This window comes from Lepeophtheirus salmonis, chromosome Z, assembly GCF_016086655.4.
Source record: "Lepeophtheirus salmonis chromosome Z, UVic_Lsal_1.4, whole genome shotgun sequence".
NCBI lineage: Eukaryota > Metazoa > Arthropoda > Copepoda > Siphonostomatoida > Caligidae > Lepeophtheirus > Lepeophtheirus salmonis.
In genome coordinates this window covers 11437401-11463920 of record NC_092584.1, presented here as the reverse complement: position 1 = coordinate 11463920, position 26520 = coordinate 11437401, and the positions used below count along the sequence as shown (strand labels likewise).

At 28.9% G+C, this 26520-nt stretch overlaps 1 protein-coding gene across 2 annotated transcripts in view; it reads left to right on the top strand.

Moving 5' to 3' along the window:
• Positions 1-4443: 4443 nt before the first annotated feature.
• LOC121130356 (potassium voltage-gated channel protein Shab) overlaps positions 4444-26520 on the top strand; it is a 77163-nt gene continuing 55086 nt past the window's right edge. Inside the window, exons 1-3 of one of the 2 annotated variants that reach the window (XM_040726111.2) lie at positions 4444-5307; positions 5760-5818; positions 6006-6053. In XM_040726111.2, coding sequence (XP_040582045.1) covers positions 4627-5307; positions 5760-5818; positions 6006-6053 — 788 coding nt within the window. In that variant the 5' untranslated portion in view covers positions 4444-4626. The remainder of the gene's footprint in view (positions 5308-5759; positions 5819-6005; positions 6054-26520) is intronic. The other variant, XM_040726112.2, reaches the window with a different exon arrangement.

Sequence of the window (26520 nt, the reverse complement as noted above, 5' to 3'; positions counted from 1 at the left end):
TAATATTCTCATTTCAAAATGCTTAATGTGGTCCCTGGTGTATTTATTTGAATTTAAAAATATTTCATGAGATTTTATACTAGGTAAAATATTTTTATCGTACCGTCAAGGTAATATTTTTACTAGGGTGGGGGGAGGGGGTTTTGATGCACTTAATGTTTATACTTACCTAAAAAAGAAGCCTGTGCTAAGTTTGATATTGGAATTAAATAATTTCATAGAAAATGTGATTTATTTTTTTTCACAGGCCAGATTTTTTATATAGGTATACTTTTGGACTATTAAAGTGTAATAAATATTTTTTTTCTCATAAAATATAACTAATAGTCGGCAAATGACTTTTTTAAATTTAGTTTATGGCATTGCATTAATTTTTAAGTTTTTCTACTCCATGCAGTGGGCACGTTTGAGCCTTCACTTATAGGTTTCTAATATTATATGCATTTGGTATCTGTAAAATATCAATGAGCCTGAAAAGCTTTCAATTTTTGTTATCACCTTAAAGGCACCTTTTTTAAAAGGACATCAACTTGGTGGCTTTCAGCCCAAGTATATATGTATTCATAATTAACAAGGGAGAAAAATGATTCAAATATTTGAGAAACGAAGCAATTTGAAGCAAAATATTTGCAAGAGAAATAAGATGAAAAGTAGTTGCTCTATGATTAGTAAAAGGAGGATGAAGAAAAATTCAAAAGTACCAAAGATGAAGGTGCTTATATTTTTTTTTTTTTTTTTTTTTTTACAGTAGATTAAAAGATAGAATAATAAAATGAAATGTAAAAAAAAAATATATATATAAATAAATAAAATCAAGAAAATCATTCTTTTTCTTGGAAAGAGAAAAATAAACATTAATTTTCAATTTTAACCTTTTAGCTGTCAGAATACTTTGTGAGAATTTCCGTTTTTCCATTTGTTGTATGTACTATTTGTAGTGTTTTAACAAAATAATACGTATATATAGACTTTTATAAAATACAAATACAATTCTGACTACGAACAAATTTCCAAATGGAAATTGATTGAGTCTACATAATATAATACCTTTGTATTGTTGTAACTAGAAATACAATACTTTATAATATATTGTTATGAAATAAAGAAAATTAATTATAATGCGGGGAAGTTTAGTGATGTTTGTTATAAGAATTTGGACATATTTTCATGTTGAATTTTTAAAAAAAGGACGTATACTTCCACTCACAAATTTGACTGACAAAAAAGAAAAGAAATGTGTAAAGAAAAAAACATAACACATCAAGTTTTTGAAAAAAAAAAAAAGATAAAGTGAACTTTCCTCTCAATTGTTTTACTGAGTTGACTATTTAATAATTTAAAACAGCTGGTTCTATGTATTATTACATAAAAAGGGGAAATATAACTTTCTGCTAAATTAGTTAAACAGACAAAGTGGGTGAAAAAAAACATTGACTCTCAAGCCTCCTGGTCTTAGTGACTTCTAGGTGGGGTTGGGTCCTCATTGATGGTAAAATTGTAAGTGGCCCTGCAAAGTACTCCTGATTACCCAAACAGCCACGGACGAGTAAGTTGTTTGAATTATTTTCACTTAAACTTCATACATTTATGAGAAAGTTAAAATTACTAGTACACGTTTTGCAATATATTTATTCAATACAGTTGATATTTTAGGATATTGCTTTCGTCAACTTATAATCATGGATATTAATTGAAACCATTCATGCAGGTTGCACGCACCGTTTCTTCTAGGATGTCCTTCTATGATATCTGACCCACGATTATCAAATCATCCTTATTCTTCCTATGAATTACATTAGTCTCCATCTGCACCATAATCTACACTGTAAAATTTAAGGATATCAGTATGGGGGGAGAAGGCCAAAAGTTTATTGGTCAGAAATGATTATAATTTGCCGAACACCATCCTGCTGAAAGCAGATACGGATACTATTCTTTCTAGATCGAAGGATAAACATTTGTTTACAAGAAGTTGAAGTACACAAATCAATTGATTATGACTACAAGAGGGTTATGGCTTGTAAAGAGTTAACTCCATTTGAGACAAATCTCCTCCACCAAACCAAGGCTGGCTTCCGGGGCATGTACACGTTTTGGACTATTGAAAAGATGTTGATGGAGTATTCGTCCTATAAACAGTCATTTTGAGGTTTTTAACTTTTGGTGGTCTCAGATAGATTTTCATCAGATAAGATAACCATAACCACAGTGTGAGATACGTCCCATTAAATTTATCGTATCAATTAATACGAAGTATTAATTTTCGAAGTACGTTTTGAATTGAAAAGTATCTCGAAAATAGTTGTTCCTGTTTTCTAGTACCATTTGATCCATTAAGAAACAAAACTCCTTGATTGAATTGATTCGATTACAATTGAATTTCTTCTGTAGCCCTATGTTTTTGGACATGTTGGTGCCCTGGACAGAAAAGATAAAAAAAAATCAAATTTAGTGGACCGAAAGTTTTTCTCACATTTTTTTCTTTCCTCATAGGGAAATCCGGAGTTCCACGATTTTAAACACATTATTTTAAAAATGGGTTTACTCATAAACAACACAAATTGACTGGAAATACATGTAATAACTCTTACAAAAGAAATATTAAAGAAAGAAGTATTAGACATTTTATGAAGAACCTAATGAAGGATCATAGTACATTTGTTACGGGAAAAGTTACATCTAATGATGATTTCAAAGCATTTGTTAACCAAATCATTTGAATAGGGATGTTGTATATAATAAGTATACAGAATCATGTTTGAATCAAGGGTACGATAAATATTGCAGTAGATCCACTTTTATTCGTCATTAGAAAATTGTGTGTTTCAAAAAATGCGATGTTTGCCATATTTGTTATCATCATTCTCAAGAATTGACCTCATTATTAGAGAATCTATAAAACAAATTTATTTGGTTGATTAGATATTGCAGATATTACAATACGAGGGATAGATACGTCTCAAATCTGTTATATTATTGATTGTTGACTTTCTATATATAGCTAAATGAATTCCTTACTCGTCAATTCAAATTCAAAAAATAAACACTTCATTTCAGTTTATAATGCTATCAATTTTTACTATTGATAATTGATGAACATCCAATTATATTTATTTGATGAGACTAAGTGAGCAGGTACATTTCTATCGAATGTTTTCTGTCGCAGTAATCCAAGGCCAGAAAGGAAATTAAATAATTATAACTATCAATCATACATGTTTATTTGTGGTTCATTTGATGAAATTCTAAGCTATTTGTTGCTGACAAACGTACAAAGTTTTTGCAAAACTGCAGCCTTGGGTAATTTCAAATCAACCAAATATTGAATTTGTAGAAGATTAAGTAGAATTTGTCTACTAAATCCAATGTTATATCCTCCTACAATATTCAATACCCACAAATACAGTGGTTTAATTGAAAAAAAAATTCAGACAAGTATATGTGTCCTATAATAAGAATAAAGAACTATCACATATCTACCTTCAAATTTACTTCTCCTGGAGTTGGACACGTAAAATATTGTCAATGAATTAACCTTAGAATGTTAAGTTCATATTTCACTTGTTGTAGAATTTAGGTTTGATATAATTTAAAAGAGGTAACATTCAGTAATAATCATCAACTTTTTGCATTTAAGTCAGGCTTAAATCAAACTGGATTACAGTATAACTTCACTAAAAGTAGATCAGGATATATAGTATTATTATATTTATTATTAAGTATAAAACTATTCACAAAGTTTGAAATAAAATATGTTCAGACTACATAGTTTATGTTTCACTAATAATGTGAATTTATAAATTCCGTAAATTTTTATTTAAAAAACTAAAGCTATATAACATGAAATATACACTACTCATCTCCTTTTGTAAGATAAAGGCGGAAGGGACTAATGTACTTTCTGTACCTTCAAATGTTTCATTTGGCCGAATTCATACGTGGTTGTCAACTCTATTACTAAGTTTAAATATTCACTGAAAAGATAACAATAATAATGTCAATGAATTAACCTTAGAATGTTAAGTTCATATTTCACTTGTTGTAGAATTTAGGTTTGATATAATTTAAAAGAGGTAACATTTAAATATTAGACTTTTGAATTAGATGTAAAAAAAAATACGAATTACCAATTATAAAATGTCACATTTCTTTTTTTTTTTTTTTTTTTAATATTATAATTGTTGAGAAGATTTTCTATATCATCAAGGTGAGAAGGAGAAGGGCCATTTACCTACAGCCTCTTTTTTTTTTCTCCGAAGGAGTAATTCCCCCCTTTTATTTGTCGTCCTCGTCTGTTGTTATAAGAAGAAATTTCTTGAGCCGTGATGCTTTTCTCGGCTTCCCTTTATGGGTTATTAATATATATATATATTTAGAAGAGAAGAAAAAGCCGTTCTTCTGCCCTCAAACATCGCTTTGGCGAAAAATAAAAAAATATTTTTCGGGAGTTTTTTTTTTTTTTTTTTACCATCATCAGTTTTCTTTTTTTACTATTCAGTTTTGTTTAAGGCCCCTAGTCGTTGAATGATCACTTGTACACCACTTAACTATTAATAACTAAGAACCTAAGACGTAAACCGTATAATTTACTTTACTTCTTGAAACAGGATAAATTAATAATTCACTATGAGCCAAATTAATACTTCGAATAACAATAACGCTGGTTCGAAAAATCTGACACCTTCCTCTGCGACTAACAAAACGTGTAACAACACCGAGGAAGATGACTCTGCGAACAACAAGAAATCCTCCAACTCTGAGTTAAATGGAAAATCTCCAGAGAAAAATAACATGATGACATGTCCAAACTCCATCATCATCAATGTAGGAGGGCGGAAGTATGAGGTCCTCTCGAAAAACTTTGCCAATTTCCCTGGCTCTCGCCTTTGGAAAGTAGTGCATTGTACAGCACTTGATGATATTTTAAATCATTGTGACCGCTATCGACTTGTTGATCCCGAAGAGACCCCTGAATTCTTTTTTGATCGAAGTTGGAACGGATTTGCTCACATTCTTGACGCTTATCGTTCTGGTCACTTGCATTTAAATAACAATAATTGCGCCTATCTCACAAGGGATGATCTTCGTTATTGGGGAATTGATGAGCTCCTTGTAGAGCCTTGCTGTGCTGTAAAGTACTATCCTGAGATAGAGATCTGCATGAAGGAAATCGACATGGAAGAGAGTGAAAAGCTCGATATTAAAGCAAGAGAAGATATCGAGAATTTTGGAGATTCATTCTTAGGCAAGATACGGAAATACCTCTGGGATCTCTTTGAATATCCACATACATCTCGAGCTGCTCAGGTAAATCCCATATATCAAAATATTTACAAATGGATAAACAGTCCAATTTTTTCCACAACGCTACCTTAAAAAAACCCTCTCATTGTAATATTAAAACTCGATAAAACTACTTCATTTATACACATAAAAACGTTTGTGGATTCCATCAGTTGGATGAAAATTTGTTCTAATATAATATATATTTCACACATAGTTAAGTAACTAAAATCCCTTTCACACACAGATCACTCAACTTCACTAATTGTTGCTGCAATTTATCCAATTAATTTAGTAATTTAAAAACTTTTTGTAATTCATTCGATTTATTTCGTTAACATAATCATTTTAAACGTAAAATCAAGTTTTTTACAATTTAAAAAAAGGATTATAAAGATTTTTCTTTTTTTAAACTTTTTTAAATCTATAGAGACAAAACTTCAATTTTTCTTCATCGTTTTTTTTTTTTTTTACAGGGAATTGCCCTATGGTCACTATTTATGATTATCGTTTCAACTGCTTGCTTCATTCTAAGGTACGTTCATATTTTTTTATAAAAATATATATATGCTTCATACAAAAATATTTATCCTATTCATCAACAAGAATAACACTTTTATACATACATAAATATTTTTTGCGAAAAAAAATTATTATTTTATTACTTATAATATCATATTTTTAATGAATATTAAAATATTTATGATATAACGTGTTCTTAGCTCTGCTCTAGAGGATTTATCACACTATGACGAATACGATGATCACAGGTACTTGTTTAACAAAAAAAAAAAAAAAACTTCATTTTGAAGAAGAAAAAATATAATTAACATAAATAATTTTTAAGTAAATAAAGAAAAAATCATTGAGCTACGATTTTTAATCTTTTTTTTTTTTCCTCAAATTTTGTCATTTATACGTATAAATTAAATGGATTAAAGATTCGTAACCAAATCATGATTGTCTCTAATAAATTAGAGATAGAATGTTTTTTTTATTAATAAAAATCAATATATCTTTGAAGTGTTTTAAAAAAAATAGTTTAGAAAAGGTTGCTGACTCTTTAATCTTTTTTTTTTTAAAGACACAAATTTCATTGTTCTTAATTTTATAAAACTTTTTTACATTAGATTATATTGTGTGATTTTTTGTCCTGAATATATATATTTTTAATCGTCTTATGCCCATGAATTAATGATTATCATAATACTTAAATTATATTTTTCCATCTTTTTCTGTGTGTGCGTGTGTGTTTTTTTTATTAAAATTAAATAATAATCAATTGTTGTAAGCTTGCGCTATGATGACTTTGCAGGTTATCGATCTAACCTAACAAAAAAATTAATAATTACTAAATTTTCATCAGTTCTATTCCTTTATCAGCCATGTTGTTTTGTTGTTGATAAAAGTGTGGAAATGAGGTTGCGTTGTGTGTGTGTGTCAGATTTGCATGCTTGGAAAGGGCATGTTCCATTCATTTCACTTTTTTTTTTTACAATCATATATTTATGAAAATTTAATTATAATTCAGGTGGGGTTGGTAAATTTTTGTGTGTGTTTTTTATTAGGTGTTGTAAAAAGAAATCGAATATTTTTAAAGGAAGTTAAGTCAAAACGGCATCGTTTTGATTCGTTAATTTCATTGTCATTGCAAAATAAGTTTAATTATTCCTCTTTTTTAAAGATCATTTTCCTAACTCATAGACATTGATAAGAATTTTTCTTTCAGAGACGTGTCATTTTTCACAAATATTTACAGACTGTTTTTGTTTTTTTTTGTAATATACAAATCCTGAAAATGCCAAATGAAGTCTTACAAAAGTCGCAAATAACAAAATTGACACATAAGTTTTGTTTTTTCTGCAAAACAATTTGGACAAAAATTTTGTTGAAAAAATGTACAGCTTGTATTTTTTTTTCTTTGAGGTGGGGGGCGGAAAACGATAGTTTAACCATTTTTTATCAAAAACAATTTGAAGAAATACTTTTTCTTACAATTGAACAATAAAAAACTTTGATTAAAAAATGTCAAATTTTAAAACTGTGATCACAAAAAAAAAAAAAAAGACAGCAATACCTTAAGTAAGGGGAACGGACCCTCCCCTAGCCGTAGTGATAGTTATATCATTACATGGAAAACCTGGAATAGTCAATATTTACACGTTTCTATTTTGTTTAATTATTCAACAGCTTATTCATTCGACATAAACAGAAAAATATGATAAGCACATTATATCAAGTCTGGACTATTTATTTGTTATACTTGTGAATAAGTGCCTATTAACCAAGGTCCCGGGGCTTTCAAGGAGTTGTCTCTTTGCAAGGGCGTCCGCAGGATATAACTATAGGAGGGGTGGTTTTTTCTTTGTGATTTTGAAAAAATTTCAAAACTTTAAACATTTTCCACACTCCAGAATTTGAATGAATTTTAAAAAATGTATTCATTTTTCACATTAGATTAATATTAAACAAAACAATAATTTTTTCTTGACCAATACAAAAATTCATTCATTTGAAGAAGCTAGAGCCTGTGCCTGTTCTTGCGTTTGAACAATATGGTACAAAATTATCCCCCTATTGGTCAAAGCTAGGTCTAATTTATTAAAGGGGATAACTATTTTTGGCATTTATGAAGGAAAAACTTTCAAATAAAGCGTCTTTTCTCTTTACTATTCCATATCTTTGATACAAATTTAAACAACTATTATTAGTCAAATAATTTCTCATCTTTCAAAAGCAATCTTAGCATGTCTCAGGTTGCACTAATGACAGCGGTAAATGTCATTTCTAATACCATTTATGGGGGAAAATTGATTTATTTTTACTACACCTAATTTTTCTACGATAATTTTTTTGAAAAAGGTTTTTAAAAAAATATTATTTTCGTTTCGGTTATTATTACTAAATTACGTTTATTATCTAAATATTATATGTTGCATTTTTCAATGAGACATATGTTAAATGCTTAAAATTATATTCTAATTATCTTGTCTATATAAAAAATTATTTGATTTATTCTGATTTTATATTAATTTTTTTCCATCATAATTTACGCATTAAAAAGATAAATTTGGTTCTTAAATAATTATTATAATCTTTATTTTAAAATATTTATTTAGTCTGTAAAGACAAAGAACTTTTATAATATGTGGACCAAGCCTTTCAATCATTTCCATAAAAAAATTTAAACAATATTTTATTGTTAGATTGTTTGAGAATAATATATATTTGTTTCTAAAAGTGAGTTTCCCCTTCTATCAGACGTGTACACATAAAAAAACGTATTTGAAATGTACAAACTATCTTTTAGAATGTCCAACCAGGTATTTTTTCCCATGGACTGTTTATCTTTTTACAGCTTGTCTGGGATATTTTTTATAAATTTGTGAAATGTCCAATTTTACGAAGGAAAAATGACTCAATTTAAATAGATTATTAATTCATAAATTAAGCAAAGACAAAAATCAAAAATATTTTTAGTTTCAAAGTAAAGGGGTTCGTGGATTTGAAAGTTAATTGGTTGAATGATAATTAGCTCTTTTTAAGGTTTGAACAATTCCTAAGAAATATTGAATAATATTTTGATAGTTGAGAAGAGGAATTGACTAATTTCTAACTCATGTTAGGTTTTTTTCCTGTAGTTTTTTTTACAGAGAAAATGTTGCGTGGACAAATAAATGTATCGAAATGTTCTCGTTCGGAGGAGAGCAAATGACACACAAAAAGATGTAATAGTAAAAACGTTATTAAGTAATTTCAATCGAGTTTCAAAAATATAGTTTATTCGACCATTTTTACTTCTACAAACGAGTAATTCTTTAAATCACAGAACCGTTTCATTTTGACAGAGATTTCAAATGCTTGAAAATCACAAGATACAATATTTTTGAAATAAATTGTCCACTAGTCAATTCCAAAATTATAACTATCATATCTTGTGCAATGGATATACAGAATAAATTCAAAAATTTACTTTATTTATTTAAAAAATATCCAGGTCATATTGTGAACACGTCCAATAGATGTGGAAATTCGCTTTATCACGCGGGGATGTTCATGAATAGAAACTTGAAGTTGAGAGTTTGTATAGCCACACTTAAAATATCTAAAACAAGAAGTAACTATGAATTAATATACATATTTAGGTATTAACGTTTTCAAAGGAAAAATATTTATTTATTCAAACAATTGAAATGTTTAGTGAACACAGGATAATGTTCAGTGTATCTAGTAAGATAAAGGTGGGTTTTCTACCTTAGATGAAATTAATATCATAATGGAAGAGGGAGCAGATTTTGGCAGCTGCTACCTTAGTAGCTGTTTTTTTTATTGATTTTATAAAGCGGTTATCAATTTATTTTAATATTGAAGAGATAAAATATCAGTATGAAGCAATCATTACGGGGGTGAAAAACCAAGAGTAACAGTCAAGATTTGTTGCTGGAGTGTAAGTCCTTGTTGCATTCGAAATAGAATGATCATCGACATAAGAGTAATTCCTGACTATATCATTGCTTTGTAAGTGGGATTTTTATTTATTTCATGGCTTCTAATTGTCAGAAAAACCACTAATAATGCATAAAAAAGCATAATAGATTATCCTATTATTTTCAACAATGTTTGACAGAGTATCATACATATAGGGAAAATTTATTTCTATAAATTTTGCATATTAATATCTTCAAGTCACAAGAACTCTTCATAACTAGCTAAAGATAATCTTTGATTTAAAAGGTGCCTTATTTGTAGGAGTATAGAAAATGTAGTGTAGAAAATATACATTTTATATCACAGAAATACTGTTATTTGAAAAAAAGAAAGTTGTTGTCGAAGTTTAAAGAACATTATAATATGGATGAAAGTTCTTCAAATAAATTACGTTCATAAGCTGTTCAAGATAAATTTGGATAATCTTTCAAGGCTGTGATGGGATAGAACCATTTATTGTAAATAATTTGAAAGCTACATTTAAGGACATTTAAATATTCATAATGAGATCTGCCTCTCTTGATAAGCTCGGTCACACGGCACTGGAAACTGGGTAGCCCAGGGAAACTTGGTGTAGGTACAGCTGGGCCATTGTAAGGGTAATTTGACTTCTTCAGACCCTCCACCGATGAGCATTACTTGAAAAATCCATCATCCTTGACCCTCCCCAGAGATAAAAAGCGGAAGAAATCGTGTATGAGCTGTTTACAGCCCAAAAATTCGTGCTCCAAAACTAAGGATATTCTGTAGCCAAGACATCCTGCGCTTTTTTGGCCTGTTCTGTCCTGATGGAAGGTGTATTTTTTTTTCTTGGGCTATTCCATCCACCCAGAGAATGTATATTTAAACTGCAAAACCAGAACCAGTAGCTGGATCACGACGAGGCCACCCTGGCTATCAAAATTTCACTGGCCATGTGGCCGAGGATAAAAGAGAGGTGGATCTTATTATACATAGTTGAATATCATTTATTGTAACTGTCAAATAATAGAAGGTATGGATGTCCCATAATTAATTCGTTCGTTATAAGTCTTCAAAGATTTTCCCAATTTATTTTGAGCAACTTGTATCAGTGATGGGAAGTGAAAGCAGGTTTAAAAGTTGTTGCATTGCGTTTTGTATAAAGTAAAAAATATGAGCAATTTAAATAGAGTTTGGACTTTGGTCATTCAAAAACGTATTAATACTAAAAGGGTATGTAATGTCTTAAGATATAAAAAACTTTGTCGTACATGGAACACAAATACGAGCATAAATAAAGAACCTTACAAAAAGAGATAATAATAATCCTTACTCCCAAAATATTGAAACTAATTTCATGCTTGACATGTATCTCACATCTTCTACCTACATGTGGATATATGTAAATATATATATATATATGCAAAAAAAAAAAGTGTACCATGCTAAGGATATGTTACAGTACTTATCCTTTTGTTGGGGATTTCAGATGAATATTTATGCCACAAAAGGTTGGAAGAACACACACACACTGTCAGTCAGATTGATCTATTTCTTTATGTTTGGCACTCGTTTGAATCGAGGAAGTGGAATTATTTTCATAAGATGGACAAAAAAGAATTCCGTCTGTTTTGATTAAACATTACTTTATGAAAGGCAAAACGCCTCTGGAGACTGAAAAGAAGCTTGATATACATTATGGGGACTCTGCACCTTTTTCAGGGTATTATATAGTTGTTGTTTTTTAGAAGTGAGTTTCCACTTATATCGTACGTGTACAACTAAACAATATGTTTGGGAATGGATGAATTAAAAATAGAGGCTCCTTTTCTTATCATACCTTAGCTTGTTGAATTTATATTATCCATTAAAACCTTTTAAGGATGTACCATAAACTCTCCTCTTGAGTAACGAAAAAAAAAATCATGATAATACTAATTCAGTAACTTTTTTAATCTACCTTCGTATCTTTTAATTTAATTTTTTCGCCTTAACACTGATTACATATTTGATATGGTATTACTAACATTGCATTTAGGAAAACAAATTCTTGCTACTCTCACTAGATTAGGCTGTAGATAGGTTTCAGTAATTAGTTTTGAATGATCGGATCTACTATGTACCGGTCCATGCAAAAGTTTTGAGACTAAAATGAACGAATTATACAATGATGTATCATTTTTGTACATTTAATTTCCAAAACAATTTGATTAATATACGTATAATCTATAAAATGATATTAAGTATAATTAACATTGAGTATGACCACCTTATAGGAGCAGTTATAGCTTCCAGGCGGATGTGGAATTTGATGGAGGTGCTTTTGTTGCAGACCTGTAACATGTCAGCCCACTGTTTATTGACAGTTACTTAAGGACACAACATTCGGGTGTCACATTGCCACCAGCTTCTATTTTCTAGGGGATTCATATCTGTTGATTAAGTAGGCCAAGAGTCCACCCCCACCAAAAAAACAAACTTGTACTGAACTGACGGTTCACTTTTTCGCCATCTTTGCAGCTGTTAGGGCTCGTACAGATACCTCTATAGCCTTTTTTGATGAGGCTTGATATGTGCCATAAAATAATTGACACCCCTAGTCTTAATAGAGAGATGTAGCTGCTCTTGAAAGGCTTTGACTACAGCTTCATTAGTTCAATAGTTCTTTTTCTTGAACGACCATTCCTGGGGTCTTGTCGGAGATACTCAATCTTATTCAAGGGATCTTTGAAGCACTAGGTTGTTGTCTTTGAGCCATCTTTGGCCAGAATGAATGCTTTTAGGAACATTTCGGTCATAAGAAAGGTTTCATTCTTTCGTCATTCTTGTTCTTGCGAAATAATAGTACTCTTTAATTTTTTGAATTGAACGTCAACTAAAAGAAAATACTCTTGATTCTCTGTAGAAGGGAAAAATAGTCAAATTATTGGAGGATATGATAAATTGTGAATCTTTAAAAGTTGTCTCATAGCTTTTCCGTAATTTCCGCTGTATATCTTTGTAAATTCTTAACTTTTTCTACTTTCCATTTCTTTTTTTATTTTTTTTTATTTATCTCACTAAGTAAAGCAAAACTGAAAACTTTCATTTATATGTTATATAGAAAAAACAAAAGTATTTCTTTATATTTTTTAAAAACAAAAAATATTAGTAAGAGATACAAAATAAATTTCTTCTTCGACTCATAATTATGAGAAAAAAATCATTTATCATAAAATTGTTTTTGGAGATAATCCTCAACACATTTTTGTGACACAACATATTTGAGTAAAAGGTTGCTATTTTGAGTAATGATACTGAGTATTTTTAACCTTTCCATGCCTCTTGCTCACTAAAAGCATCTTCATTATTATGAAGAAAAGTATAAAAAAGATAATTTATTTTTGGAATACACACTCAGAGTATATTATCCGAAAGAAGCAACAAGTAGGTAGTATATATACTTCACCTACTTCATATTAGATTGGGGAAAAGTAATATCGTATCAGACGGTAAAGTATTATAGAGGTTTGATTGTATAATACAAGTGATTTTTTGGAGAGTATTACGCTTGGCTGGTTAAGGCGTGAATTATTGTGCGTCGAGTATTGAAGTCACAAAGGAATAAATTTGCGATATTTTGGATTTTTACTTGCTGAAAGTTAAAAACGCTTCGAAAGCGACAAAGAAAATTTGCAGTTTTACGGGGCGGATACTCTTTTGGTTCGTATGCACAACGGTGTTTGAAACGATTTCGTTCTTGTGTAGAAAAGGTGAATGATGTAACACGCGATTGCTGGCTTATCGTCAGCAATGTCAATGAAATCATTGAAAATATCAACATAAACAAGCCAAGTAGTAGCATTACTGAAAACGCTGAGCAGAACATCGATCATAAAACCGTTTTGAACTATCTCCAGAAGACTGATTACAAAAAGAAACGAACAACAACAATGTTAAAAGAAAACTGACGTGTATCAGTGAATTGCTGATGACTTGCGAGAAAATCAATCCATTTCTGAAGCAAAATGTGACAAGCGATTAAAAATGGATCCCTTACGTCAATGTCAAATGTCCCAGACCGTGGTCATTGCCTGCTAAACTGGCAAGTAGTTGTTTGGTGCTATTGGTAGATATATATTAAATATTCTTATTTATTTTGAGCGTTTTTTATTTATACTCGTTTGAAAATAAATCGACAGAGAGTGGCTTCATCTGTTAGTAAATAATGAAACTCCCTGAACGATATTATTATCTTATAAAAAATAACATGCATATGTTTCTCACATAGAAGTTGCTCCCAAAAAATAAAAATATATATAAATTATCTGCAAGGTGTTGAGAAAAGCTTTAGTCTGTTGTTTAAAAAATGGGACATGCTCAGAATAATTCATATATATTTTTAGTTTATCATGTCCTATTATCGTAGAGGACACATCTAATTAATTAAAATTACTTTGACAATACATATGATTTTTTTTTAAATGAACAACTTTTTAGGCGTTCAACGTTTTAAATAGAAGCCATTTTGAAATGAAGTAACTAAGTAACAAGAGCTTCTTCATTTTCTTCCTTATTTAAAGCTGAAAAAATAAAAGTTAAAATGATTATTCATGACGTGAGCACAGTCTAAATCGACTTATAAATGTGAAAAATATTTCTTTTTTAAGTAAATTTTCCATTAAATTTGAATTTATTATACATGAACAAAATTAATTATTAATGTGGCTCTCCTGCAAAACCTTTTATATAAGTAAAATGGAGAGCCTTGACAAAAGAGGCAGAACTAAATAACTAAAGTAGTGTTATTTGTCACAAAAAATGTCAATTGAAATTAAATTTAGATTTTTTTCATAATCAAAAACGCAAATTTATCCATAAGTTAACAATTGAATTCAAATTTTGATCAGACAACCAGCCCTTTCTTATTTAAAAAAATTCAACTATAACACTATTTCAACATAAAAATAATAATTTCTAAATGATACATAAAATTATTAAATATATATATATATATATATACTAAAAGTACGTTCATACCTGACGTCATCAGAAAATAAAAATGACGTATTGATATTTTATAGATAGTTAAACTACTAAGCTACACATATACTACTTTAATTTCACTATCTGACAAAATATCGTTTACGATTCGTAACAAAAATATTTTAATTTGTGGGAAGACCCATTTTTACATTGTGAATTAGACGAAAAAATCAACTCTAATATAACATCATAGGGTAACAAAGTAATATGTGGTCTTTTAACTGTGGAAAGTAATTTTCGTTCTTTGTTCTGCAGTAATATATCTAATCAACAATGTAGCTTCATTTTTGTAAGCTTCAAAATCCCTTTGATCATTTTTTTTTCACAAGGTCTTTCATATTATATCAATATGATCCCCTTCTTAATAGAATTTTCTTTCCTACGTAGTAGTTGACAAAAGTTTATACAATTAAGAGAGCACTCGGATCATTCAATTTTATAAGTCAAATTAAATATCGCATAATGGTTTTTTATGTTTCTCTTGATATTATTTTAAAAATGGAAGAATATAATTATTCAAATTTTAGTGTAGTTAGGTTATTACGTCACTAAATAGTAACCATTAGACTAACTATATTTCACAAATGTCAACTTTTTCTTGCCTTTTGATTTATTTTATAAAAAGACACATTAAAATGACATTTATAAGACACAATTTATATATTTTTAAAGTGTTTTATTCAAAAATATTTCCAACATCTACAAGATTTAGTGGGATGCTTATATTTTGAGTAGAAAGATCTAAACAAAAGGCTTAAAAAAATTGATTAATGTTTCTAAATTTTAAAAAAATATTTAAATTATTTTTACAACTTCTTCTGAGTAGGAAAAAATGCCTTTTAAGTATAATTAAAATGAACTCTTCTTTGAAAATCTAATAAATTCCTCATTTTTTATCACATTGAAAGAAATTAAAGTTTGTTCGTAATTGATATAGTAGAACTTCATACTAAAATACAGTACCTACTCAAAAATTAAAATTTAAAAAGTATTTGAATATTTGAACCTCTATCAAATATTTTTGCTTTTTTTGATCTTAGCTTATAACAACTCTATCAAGATAACAAATGACTTGAGTTTGTTATAAAATATGAACCAACTTTAAATACTAATAATTTTATTTTCAAATAAATTCCGATTGTCAATTCTCGTAAAAATTCAAAATTTCAATTCCGGAATCAAATTCTAAATCTGATTTTAACATTTTTTATAACACTGCTAACGATCTTTAGACTATTTTACGTAAATGTATCATATGTTAGTGCGTATTAAGTACACTTACACACTTGTAAGTTGACCAAGGTTACATGAATATTGATGAATCTAAAGGCTGGCCGGTACATTCCAGCTTTGGCTGCCAATTCGAAATTATTTTTCCTAGAGTTCCTAAAGAATGTGCTCATGCATCCAAAAATTAGGACTAAGCTTCAATTCAATTTTTGTTGCCTTTAATTTAAATATCACATTAGTTAAAAAAAATAAAAATAATAATGAGTGTCACTTTAGGAAAGGAAAAGTTTAACATCAAGCTTTGTTGCTCAAGCTTAGCCAGACAGTACTTTAGAGCCTAAAGTACTCATGACACGTCAAATTATATTTTTTTTAAATCAAGTTGTTATTATTATTATTTTAAGTAATGAGTAACTCATCAAAAATGGAGAGAAGGACTAAGAATTTCTTCGCAAGATATATCTTATGTTAATAAAGAAAAGTCTTTCTGTTTGCGAACGCCTAATTACTATGGGCAATGCCGAACAACACATGTACAATGTTGTTTGTGATTCGAGTCCTATTGCACTTTTTTGCATAACTTTATATCTATAAATCTGTTACATATTATAGAATATACTTATGCAATATTAAAGCTTGTCAAGAATAAGACAGATGATGCATTAAGGGCACTAAGTTGCCATAAAAATCAAGCTTTTGTATGTACCTTTGAGCTTATACAAACAAAGTTGTACAAAGTTGAACAATCATAAAATAATAGGACACCGTATTGAGACCTCATCTTAAAAAAAAAAAACTTTAATAAAATTCAAGGTCATTGTTTGTTTGTTTTTATTATTTTGGTTCAGTGTCTATAAAGACGTTGCTTTGTTCCCCTATCTAAAAGAATTTATATTGAATAAAATAATAATAACAGTTTCTTTGATGTCAATGTTGTTAAAAACAGATTGACAAGTCCTATAGCCTATACATGCATGCATCCATAATATTTAATGTGATTGAACTTAATGGAATTTTAAATTGTTTCTTAATAGATATAGTAGTGTAATTTTAAAAATTACACTTATGGGGCCCACCATTATTATTTATTTATCTTTCCATACTTTCCATTTATCTTAGACTACATTGTGAATCGTCTTTCTTGATGCCCAGTCTGCTCTCTGATGGCTTTCGAGCACAATCCAGCGTGGAGGAGCTATCTCAATCCTCCTCTCGTAATCTGTGCTATTGATGGCAACTAAGACAATGTTTTTCTTAGCAATTGACAACTAACTATATATTCTCCTATATTGTCCAGGGGAAAATTGTAATAAAAATGACACTTAACTTCTGAAAATTTGTATAGTATGGATGAGTAAATAATTACGGTTACCATAGTAAAATTTGAGCTAACCTAAACTATTACAAATGCCCTATGCAAAAAAAAAAAAAAAAAAAAAAAAAGATATTGGATAGGTATAAGATATTAAGTAATGAAACCTAAAGGGGAGGGGGGTGGGCGGATTGAGCTAGCAAGAGTTGAAGTGGTGAAGCAAAATACACTTTTGGGAGTTGTTGTTTTTTCTGTGTTTTTTGAAAATTTGAAATTAATTTCAAAGCTTATTTTTCATAAAATAAAAATGTTACACCTTTTTACTTGAAGTTTCTTTTGTTTCTTCAATTATATATTCTAATATGCATTTTAATTTTGTGCTTCTTCAATCAAGTGCGGTCGCATAGATTGCAATAACTAAAGGCTAGACAAATACAATATCGTAAAAAATCCATATACCATACCTTAATCTTCCTTCGTCATAAAAGATAAAGGTGATGTCAGTTTTTTGATACTTTAACGACTTATTTGAATAATAAAATAACCAAATATTCAATATGACTGGTTAAAGTATCTGTATAAAGTTACAATACAATTTTGAACAAATAATTGCAAAAAAAAAATCGACCAGGGTTTAAGCAATTACTACGGTAATGAAGAATTTTCTGATCACGTTGTTTAAAAAGAAAATTTTTTTATCAGAAATCTTGGTCCTAATATACATAATATTCCATACATATGGAAAAATAGCCATAATATGAAATTTAAAATATACACATCAAAGAAATTATATTATCTTACAAAATCAGTCCTAGCCAATGGCTCTCACATAATCCCAACCATCATTTTGGTTGCAAATAAAAAATATGTATAATACGGTAAAAATATTGATTTTTAAGAATAATTTCTTTTTTGAAAATTAACCAATATAATATTCAGAAAGTCATACGAATAAAAATCTAATTATATGGATATTTTACTCTGAAATGCAATTTGTATACAACACTAATTTAATTATAAGATTTTCCAGTTAGAGTGTTTTTCTAAAAACAAATAAGTTATAAAGCCTTAAAACATTGCATATTGTAATGTTTTGGAAGGTTAATTGTCGAAAATGTGGATAAAATAACGGATATCATCGAGTCCGACCAAATTTTGATTTGCAAGGAAATACACATAATGTAAAATAAAATTAATCGATTAAAAATAATGTTGTTTTTTTACCACACCTAATATTTTAGTGTGTTTTTACTAATATTTCTTAAATCTTACCTAATGAATTTGGATTTTCTACAACCCAGATTCCTGATAGGTCAAGTCTATAACAAGAAAAAAACAAATTTTTTGTAGTTTTTGTGATAATCCCTTTTCTCATAGTTATTTTGTATGACTGCAAATATAATATAACTTGTTATGCTATCTATTACTAAAAACTTACTAAAAAAAGAATTTTTTTTTTTTTTTTTGAATGTTCAATTAACTATTTTTAAATTTAGAAAAGAATTGTAGGCTAATTTGCCTTCCTTAAAAATGGGTCGGATTATTTTTTATACCAGCAGTCCGTTAAAGTATCTACTATACCACCTTGGTTCTAAAGTTAAATATATATATATATTAAGCCTACTAAAGCTGCCTCTTACCTCAATATCCCATGACGATAAGAGAACACACACATATATATATATACATAGTTATGAAGGTATCTCTGTTGGTAATTTTGCAAATAACTACACATAAATTGTGACGACTTAAACACCAGTCGATATATTTATATATATTACATTACAAATATTGGGCTAATAAATTACCTTACACTTTACCAAATTCTTCTTCTCTATTAATTAGATCACGCTCTAGATATTATAGACGTAAATAATATAAACATTGGTGTATATATATTGAAGTGTTGTTCTTAACCCCTTCAATCCCCTGCTGATAATAACTGTATTGCTTCAACAATAGTTGTATAACTTTGCTACTTTCATGGGGCACATAAAGCCCCCAGTTTTTAAGGTGAGTTTTATAGCACAGTAAACATATTGGTTTTTGTATTATAATAGACATAAAATAGAGAAAGAACACAAGTGGAAATAAGGATAATACAAACAATGAAAGAAATGATCAAATAACTTCCTCAAAAAAGGATTAATTTGTTTAAAATGTGCATTTTTTATAAACAAAAGATTAAACACAAAGACTGTAACATCAGTGGCACTGATAGGGGCAAAGTGACCCCCCGCTATTGCAGAACTTTTCTAGTTTGTACATCCAAAAAAAAAGTAATATTTTCTCTGAAAAATAATAAATATCTCAATTTCCAATAAAATAATCAATTTAAAAAAATAATTTTTTATCTTTAGTAAACGACGTAGTTGAATGAACGAACTCAATGTGCGTAGTTTTTATACTCGTTCATTCCTAGAAAAGGAAATATGATATATGCCATTTCTAGGTTCCTAACTTGACTATTATAATATTGATAATATTATAGAAAAATATTCAATGTATAATAATAAAAAAAAAGTTGATATAAAAAATATGCATCGCCAAAATTTTTGGTTCCATTTTGTATTTTTTAAGTGATCCCATTTTCCATGGGGGACTGAAAAAGCATAGAATCAATATTATGATCATATTTTTTCCGATTTGAATCCCAATTTCATGACGTCATACATCGTACAAGGAAAATTGAGGGAATCGAAGGAAGATTCTTATAACTTGATTATACATCTCAAGAGACATTCTTAAGGAAAACTTAAAGACCTCATAAGGGAGTGAAGTGGACTCCATACCTGGAAATGAGATACCCAGGATTGAAACAATAAAGCGATCCATTCGCGATGCAAAAAGAATTTTAATACTTCAAAATTATAAAACGAAACAAAAAATAATAGAAATCCATATTTTTTAAATAGATTTTTTTTTAAGTTATACCTTGAATATTTTTCTATATTAAACGCTTTAATATATATCATCTCTATGTATTATAAATAAGTTATAAGAGTCTAAATAAGAGTACCTTTCCATTCGATGCCTTGAACACATTCCCCATTTCATAGTGTGCCCCTAAAAATGAAAAAGTTTTCTAACTCCAGTGATTTACATATTTATTTTAGCATAAATTGATCAAAATATTTTGTTCGAGGTAATTAACAATATGATATACATATCTCCTTAGTATTAAAATCTAACAAAACATTTTAATCAAAAGTAATTGGGGAAAAAATGCGTATAGTCTTTATCGTAAGGAGGAATTATTTGAAAAAATGGTTATATTAAGATTTTTTGATTTGGGATATTGAAAAACCCCTGGATAGTATTCACAGATTTAGACAGATTTGAAAGGTAATTAATAGAAAAGGAAGGTAGTATCTACTTTAAATGTATGCAAAATGAATCCTTTTGCGTTATGATACCTAGTATATGAATAGTTTGTTATTAGTTGAGAGCTTCGGTATTTTTCTTTTTTATTTTGTCTTTTCACTTTTTATTTATTTTCTATAAAATCTGGAGGAAACTTATATAAAACATTTTTGTTCCTACTTACAAAAATAAATAAAGTGATATGTTTTTCGGAGAGATTCCCCAAATGACTTGTTAATTTATTCGATAAAAATGGGATCTGTTGCATCGTAGAGAACCTTAAACCTTAATAATATACGGGTTTTTTAGTGAACATTATATCTTGAAAAGCTGTTGCCCCCCCCACACACAAAAAAAAAATATGAGGCTATTTGACGTATCGACATAAAGGCAACGTGGATAAACAAAGAAGATAGGGAGAAATATGTTTGTCTTTTTCTAGTTAAATTTACTTCATAAATAATAATCATTTGATTATAAGTAGGGCTTTCAGCTATATAATGATGATCAATACCTCTGAATTCATCTTTTGAAGATTTTCGAATCCAAATCATTGATAAATAACGGCCTTTTTCATTGCAAAATGTTTTAAAAAATCTCTTCCATTATATAATTATTCAAAGATCTATAGAGAATATTATATTACAAATTATTTGAATGAAACTGTATCAATGTGATACCCTCTAAAATCATCTTTAGATTTACATATACCATTTACCTCATTTAATTCATATGAGAAGACCGTTTCTGTATTAACTTATGTCAAATATAAATACACAGATCGTGGATTTACGGGGAGGATGATTTTCAGGTTGCAGTGTCCAAAATTAAACCTAAAATAAACCTGCTCTGCTCAATGAATAGTGCACATCCGTCACATAAGACCTTGATTATTTTATAAACCTAATTGCACATCCACAACCTATAATATTATTTATATTGAGTATCATTTTTTTCAATATATTTAGAATTAAATTCTTTTTTTTTTATCAATATTGTGTAATAGCTCATATTATTTGGATTTTGGGTGGAACTTTATAGAATTTGCACAGAAGGTAATCCAAATTTTATTTTCATCAAGTGCAGGGGTCTAAGCCCATATTTTAAGTCTCGAACCCAAAAAAGTTTAAGAGTCACTGGCTTAAACTACCACAGGATATAAATATAAAATTACAACTACGAAGAAAAGTAAAGCCCTAAAATTGTACAAAAATCAATTAAGTTTAACAGTAGGATTTTTTCTTCAAAAAGGACGTTTTTCACTACAACCGTTCGCGTGATTGGAGTTGTTGCTCCTTCGTAGATAATATTATAAATACTTGGTTTTACGTTCTATATTGAATTTTTTGTCGCAGTATTAAAAAATTTAAAAACCACGGAGTTTACATAACGAATAAAACAGAAAAAAATTATAAATATATATAATAAAGCGTAACTAATTTGAGCATATTACTTTTTAAGAAACCAATTGCAGCTTAATTTTATGATAACACCTCACATATGTGAGGTATGTGAATAAGAAATCCTTTATTCATAAAAATAAGGTATTTAAATAAAAATAAATTGAATTCACAAAAAAATAACATTAAAGTTTCGACATATTATATATTTATTTTTACTATTTATACGAAAAGATTTGTTTTTTTGACAAAAGCCACTATTCACAGATCCTTCTTCTTATTTAGAAAGAAGGAAAAATAGAATATATATATATAATACTTCAATAAGCGTCTTTCATATGTTAATATTTTAATCACAAGAGGGGTGAATAAGAGTAGTAGTTATAATTTTTGAGAATAAGCAGAGTAAGAGTGCAAAGGTGGGATGTGAAAGGCAAAAATAAAGAATATTCTCAAAGAGCCTCTTTTTTTTTTTTTACTTTGTATAAATATATAATACAATATTTTATATACCCATACAAAAGAAATTTTATTTGTATCAAGATAAAAAAAAGAGAATATAAGAAGCTAAAATGCTGTATGTATAGCTTGTAGCCCTTGTTTAACAACGAACTTGAGGTCATGCGCAGGAAGTACGTTGTTTCGACTGTTTGTCCGAAGTATTTGGTGTAAATTTAACAAAAACAACACTTCCTCGATCAGCAAAGTACTTATTTCGCAATCTTGTAAAAGGTTGTGTCTTTGTTGCAAGGCACCCAGGAGACAGAATGTTGAGCTTGCAAACTTTTTAACCTTGGGAAGTCCTTTGTCTGGGGAGAAAGGAAGGAATTAAAAGAGTCTGAAGATTCTGTTCCATTCCACATTGCAAAACAAACCTTGACTTGGTTGTCAGAATTATTTTTTTAAATTGGTTTGAGCCACTGTTTCTTCTCCAAACTACATCGACCACAAACCCCATGTACTTTTTTGTGTTGGAATCAGTTGAGTGGCACAACAACAGAGCTTACTGCAACACAAAATTCGAACTGATATCCAGTATACCGTAGAATTTTCAGAATCTGCCACAGATGAATATTCAGATTCTACGATGACGTTTTTTTGGATATATTCAATGCAAAACTATAGTTTATTGCTTTAGCCATCATATTTACAATGAAGTGTTACATTTTTTTCAAAGAAATTGTGACAATTAGCTGCAATGATTTACAATCCACACATATAATTATAACAATATTTTACGACAATTACTATATGTATTAGCTTACAAAAACATTTTTAGTAAAGTGTATCATCTCTTAAATTAAATTAAATACCCATATATGCTTAGAATAACAAATTTATTAGGCAATTAAAGCCAGACAGTAAAGTTTAGTCCTGAATTTAAGACATTTTGCATGCAAAAATGTACTTTCTGGTGCATGTATGATATAAATTTGGTATTTATAACAGGTATCTATAATTTTTAAAAACTGGAATTCTAGTGAGTAGATTATTTTTTAAGTGATAACTTAATTCAGAGTTGTCCACAAAGGGTGGGTCGTAGCCACCAAATGACGAAATTTTTTGTATTTTGATACCTAAAATTTAACATTTGAATTATTTTTTCAAAAAATATAATATTCAAAATTTAATTTTCGTGAATAGAAGAGGATTTTTAAATTTTTTACCCAAAAATTTAATATTTAAAAATATTTTTCAAAAATTGTATAGAAAATTTTATTTTTTGTGAAGAGCTGAGGGTTTTGAATTTATTGTCGAAAAAAATTAATATTTTCAGGAAAACTGGGAATTTTTCAAAAAATACTTGATTTTTTGTGAATAAATATGGATTTTTGAAAAAAATTTCATAAAAATTTAATTGTTTTCCAAAAAGATTAATTTTTTTCTGAATAGCTAGAGATTTTTGAAATTTTTTAGAAAAAAAAAATATTTTTGTGTCAAAAACTGTGGACTTTTGAATTTTTCTCCTTGAAAATTTAATCCTGTGGAAGTTTTTGTCACTGAAGCTAAAAAGGCTTTGTCCTGGTAAGGGTTTACTCGGATTAAAAAACTAATTAGGGGTATCTCACTTAAAAAAATGTTGAGGATCCCTGTTTTAAAAGAAGGATTTTAATCATTCCATTTCAGCCAAGTATGTCCTGTTCTGTGAGATGATTTGTAGCAAACGAGAATCCAAATTCTTAATACCCTTATTGTAGAAACATTTGGGAAAAAACTCTAACTATCATATTATAACAGGCCTCCATTGAGGCCAAATTTGTACCCTCAAGCGCATTGACCATAAAAAGGAGCAGGCGTACTTGCTACAAAGTACGGTCTGTAATGTGGGTAAATTATATATTCGCATCCAAGCTCTTAGAGCTTCTGGCGTGTCATCAAAGATGTGTATTGCCTGGCGTTGTTTGGTAAAATTCGATTCGTCTATTATTCCTGTTTCTCCAAATTTAGCTTTCTCAAAATGGTTCACAGCGATAAAAAATGATAAATGATCAGCTCTTGGACGATGCTATCACTACTAATATGACAATCTATTTCAATATTTTATATGATTTTATTGATATTTTCGACAAAAGGGCTCCCAGTCCGTGGAACATCATTCGTCCACGTCCACACTTTTGCGTAATAAAAACACCAGAACGAAATCGCGTTTTATACGTGAACCATTTTTGCGTAATAAAAATGTCAAATATGGCTTTTATACATCTATACTCGACGCACGATAATTCCCAACTGAATCAGCCATGCAAACTACTATCATAATGTGGGTTGTAGTGTAAACTCACACCTTTACAACAGAACATCGTATGATCCGATTTGATCAATAATGAAGAAGATATATATTGAGTTAAACAGAAGAGCGGAAAATATAAAATTAATTTTCTCCAAGCTATCATATAAAGAAAGTAGATATATTAGGAATTTCTCCCTTTCATAATTTTTGATCGAAATTGATTTTATGTTGACATATCACATATAAACTAAAGAAGAAGAGTCTAAGAAATTAATTTCTTATTGTTACTTCCCATCGAATAGAAGATTTTTTTTTTTCATTTTACTATTTTCTTTGAACTTTTTCAAAAATAAAGTAATATATATTATGGATTTTCCAATTTCTTAAAAAGAAAGGACCTATTTTTATGACGTAGGGAAAACCAGGGGAGATGTGTTCCTGTTGTAACAATCCTTTGTGTCTCAAACATAAAATAAAGCACAGTATAAATCACAATCGTTTGGTATAATGTAGATTCTTGAAGGGGGGCAGAATGCAACTTCCTTGGAGATATGGAATAAAAACTGAATTTGAGTTACCTCAATGAGGTTTTTTTAGGGGTGTTTTTTTTTAGTATATTGCTTTTTAATAATATTTTATTAGTAACATAAAAAAGATATACCAAACATACATAACATAATGTTGGATCGATGGAAGGACTGTTTGCCTTTTTTTTATGGGTCAGATCTTTTTTTACTATTCAACTGTCCAAAGGACTGTTACGTCGGTATTTGAGTCCGACGTTCCTAGATATTCCGCATTCAAACCTTGGATTGAATAGTATAAAAACGAAGAAAATAATACCTGATAGTTAGAACCTATAATAATAAGGTTTTAGCCACTCACTTCCTACTTTCAACTTCTCTTATCTTATATCTTGAAAGAGGTCACATTGAACATTTGAAAGGACATAGGTAGTAACTATGCCATTTCAACTGTTCTAGTCATCATAAAAGACCAATAAGGACCTGTCCTACAGCAAGACAAATTTTATTATGTCTTCAGTCTTTTTAGACCAACATTATCATTACATCGTGAAGTAATTATAAATAAAGAGGAAATGCAAATCATAAATGAACATTCTAGTTTAAAGTTATCCTCCTCTGAATTATATTCTAGCTAAAAAAAACGTAAAGATTATAATCATTTTCTAAAATCAATAAATATACATATAATCTTGAAAGAATACAAAACAACTAAAATCTAAATAAAAAGAACATTCGTAATCATTAGCCTTAGAATTTGTGTGCGATTGCTCAATCGGACGAAAAATATCTCATTTTGACCTTTTCGGAAAAAATTGCTCTTGTTTTGGTTGAAAATTACTCATTTTTCTAGTTTGGTTATAAATAAATATAAAAAAACTATCTATATTATGGAATCAAGGTTATGATTACATGATCAAACAAATGAGCCAAATTCCAACACCAGCTAATAAAAAGGAAGGGTTCTTCTATCAATTGTTTTACAAAGTTACTGTTGAATAATATCCTTAAAATCTTACTTTTGCAACAAAAAAAATCCTAACTGCGATTGGGTTGTGTGCAATTTAAATAGAATATGTGAGGGATCTTTCATGTATTACGCAACATATTTTGAAGAGATGCAAAAAAAAAAATGTATGTGAATTGAACCAAACAGATGCCCTCGTAATTGAAAATTGCCAGCAAGTTCGTGAAAATCTAGCC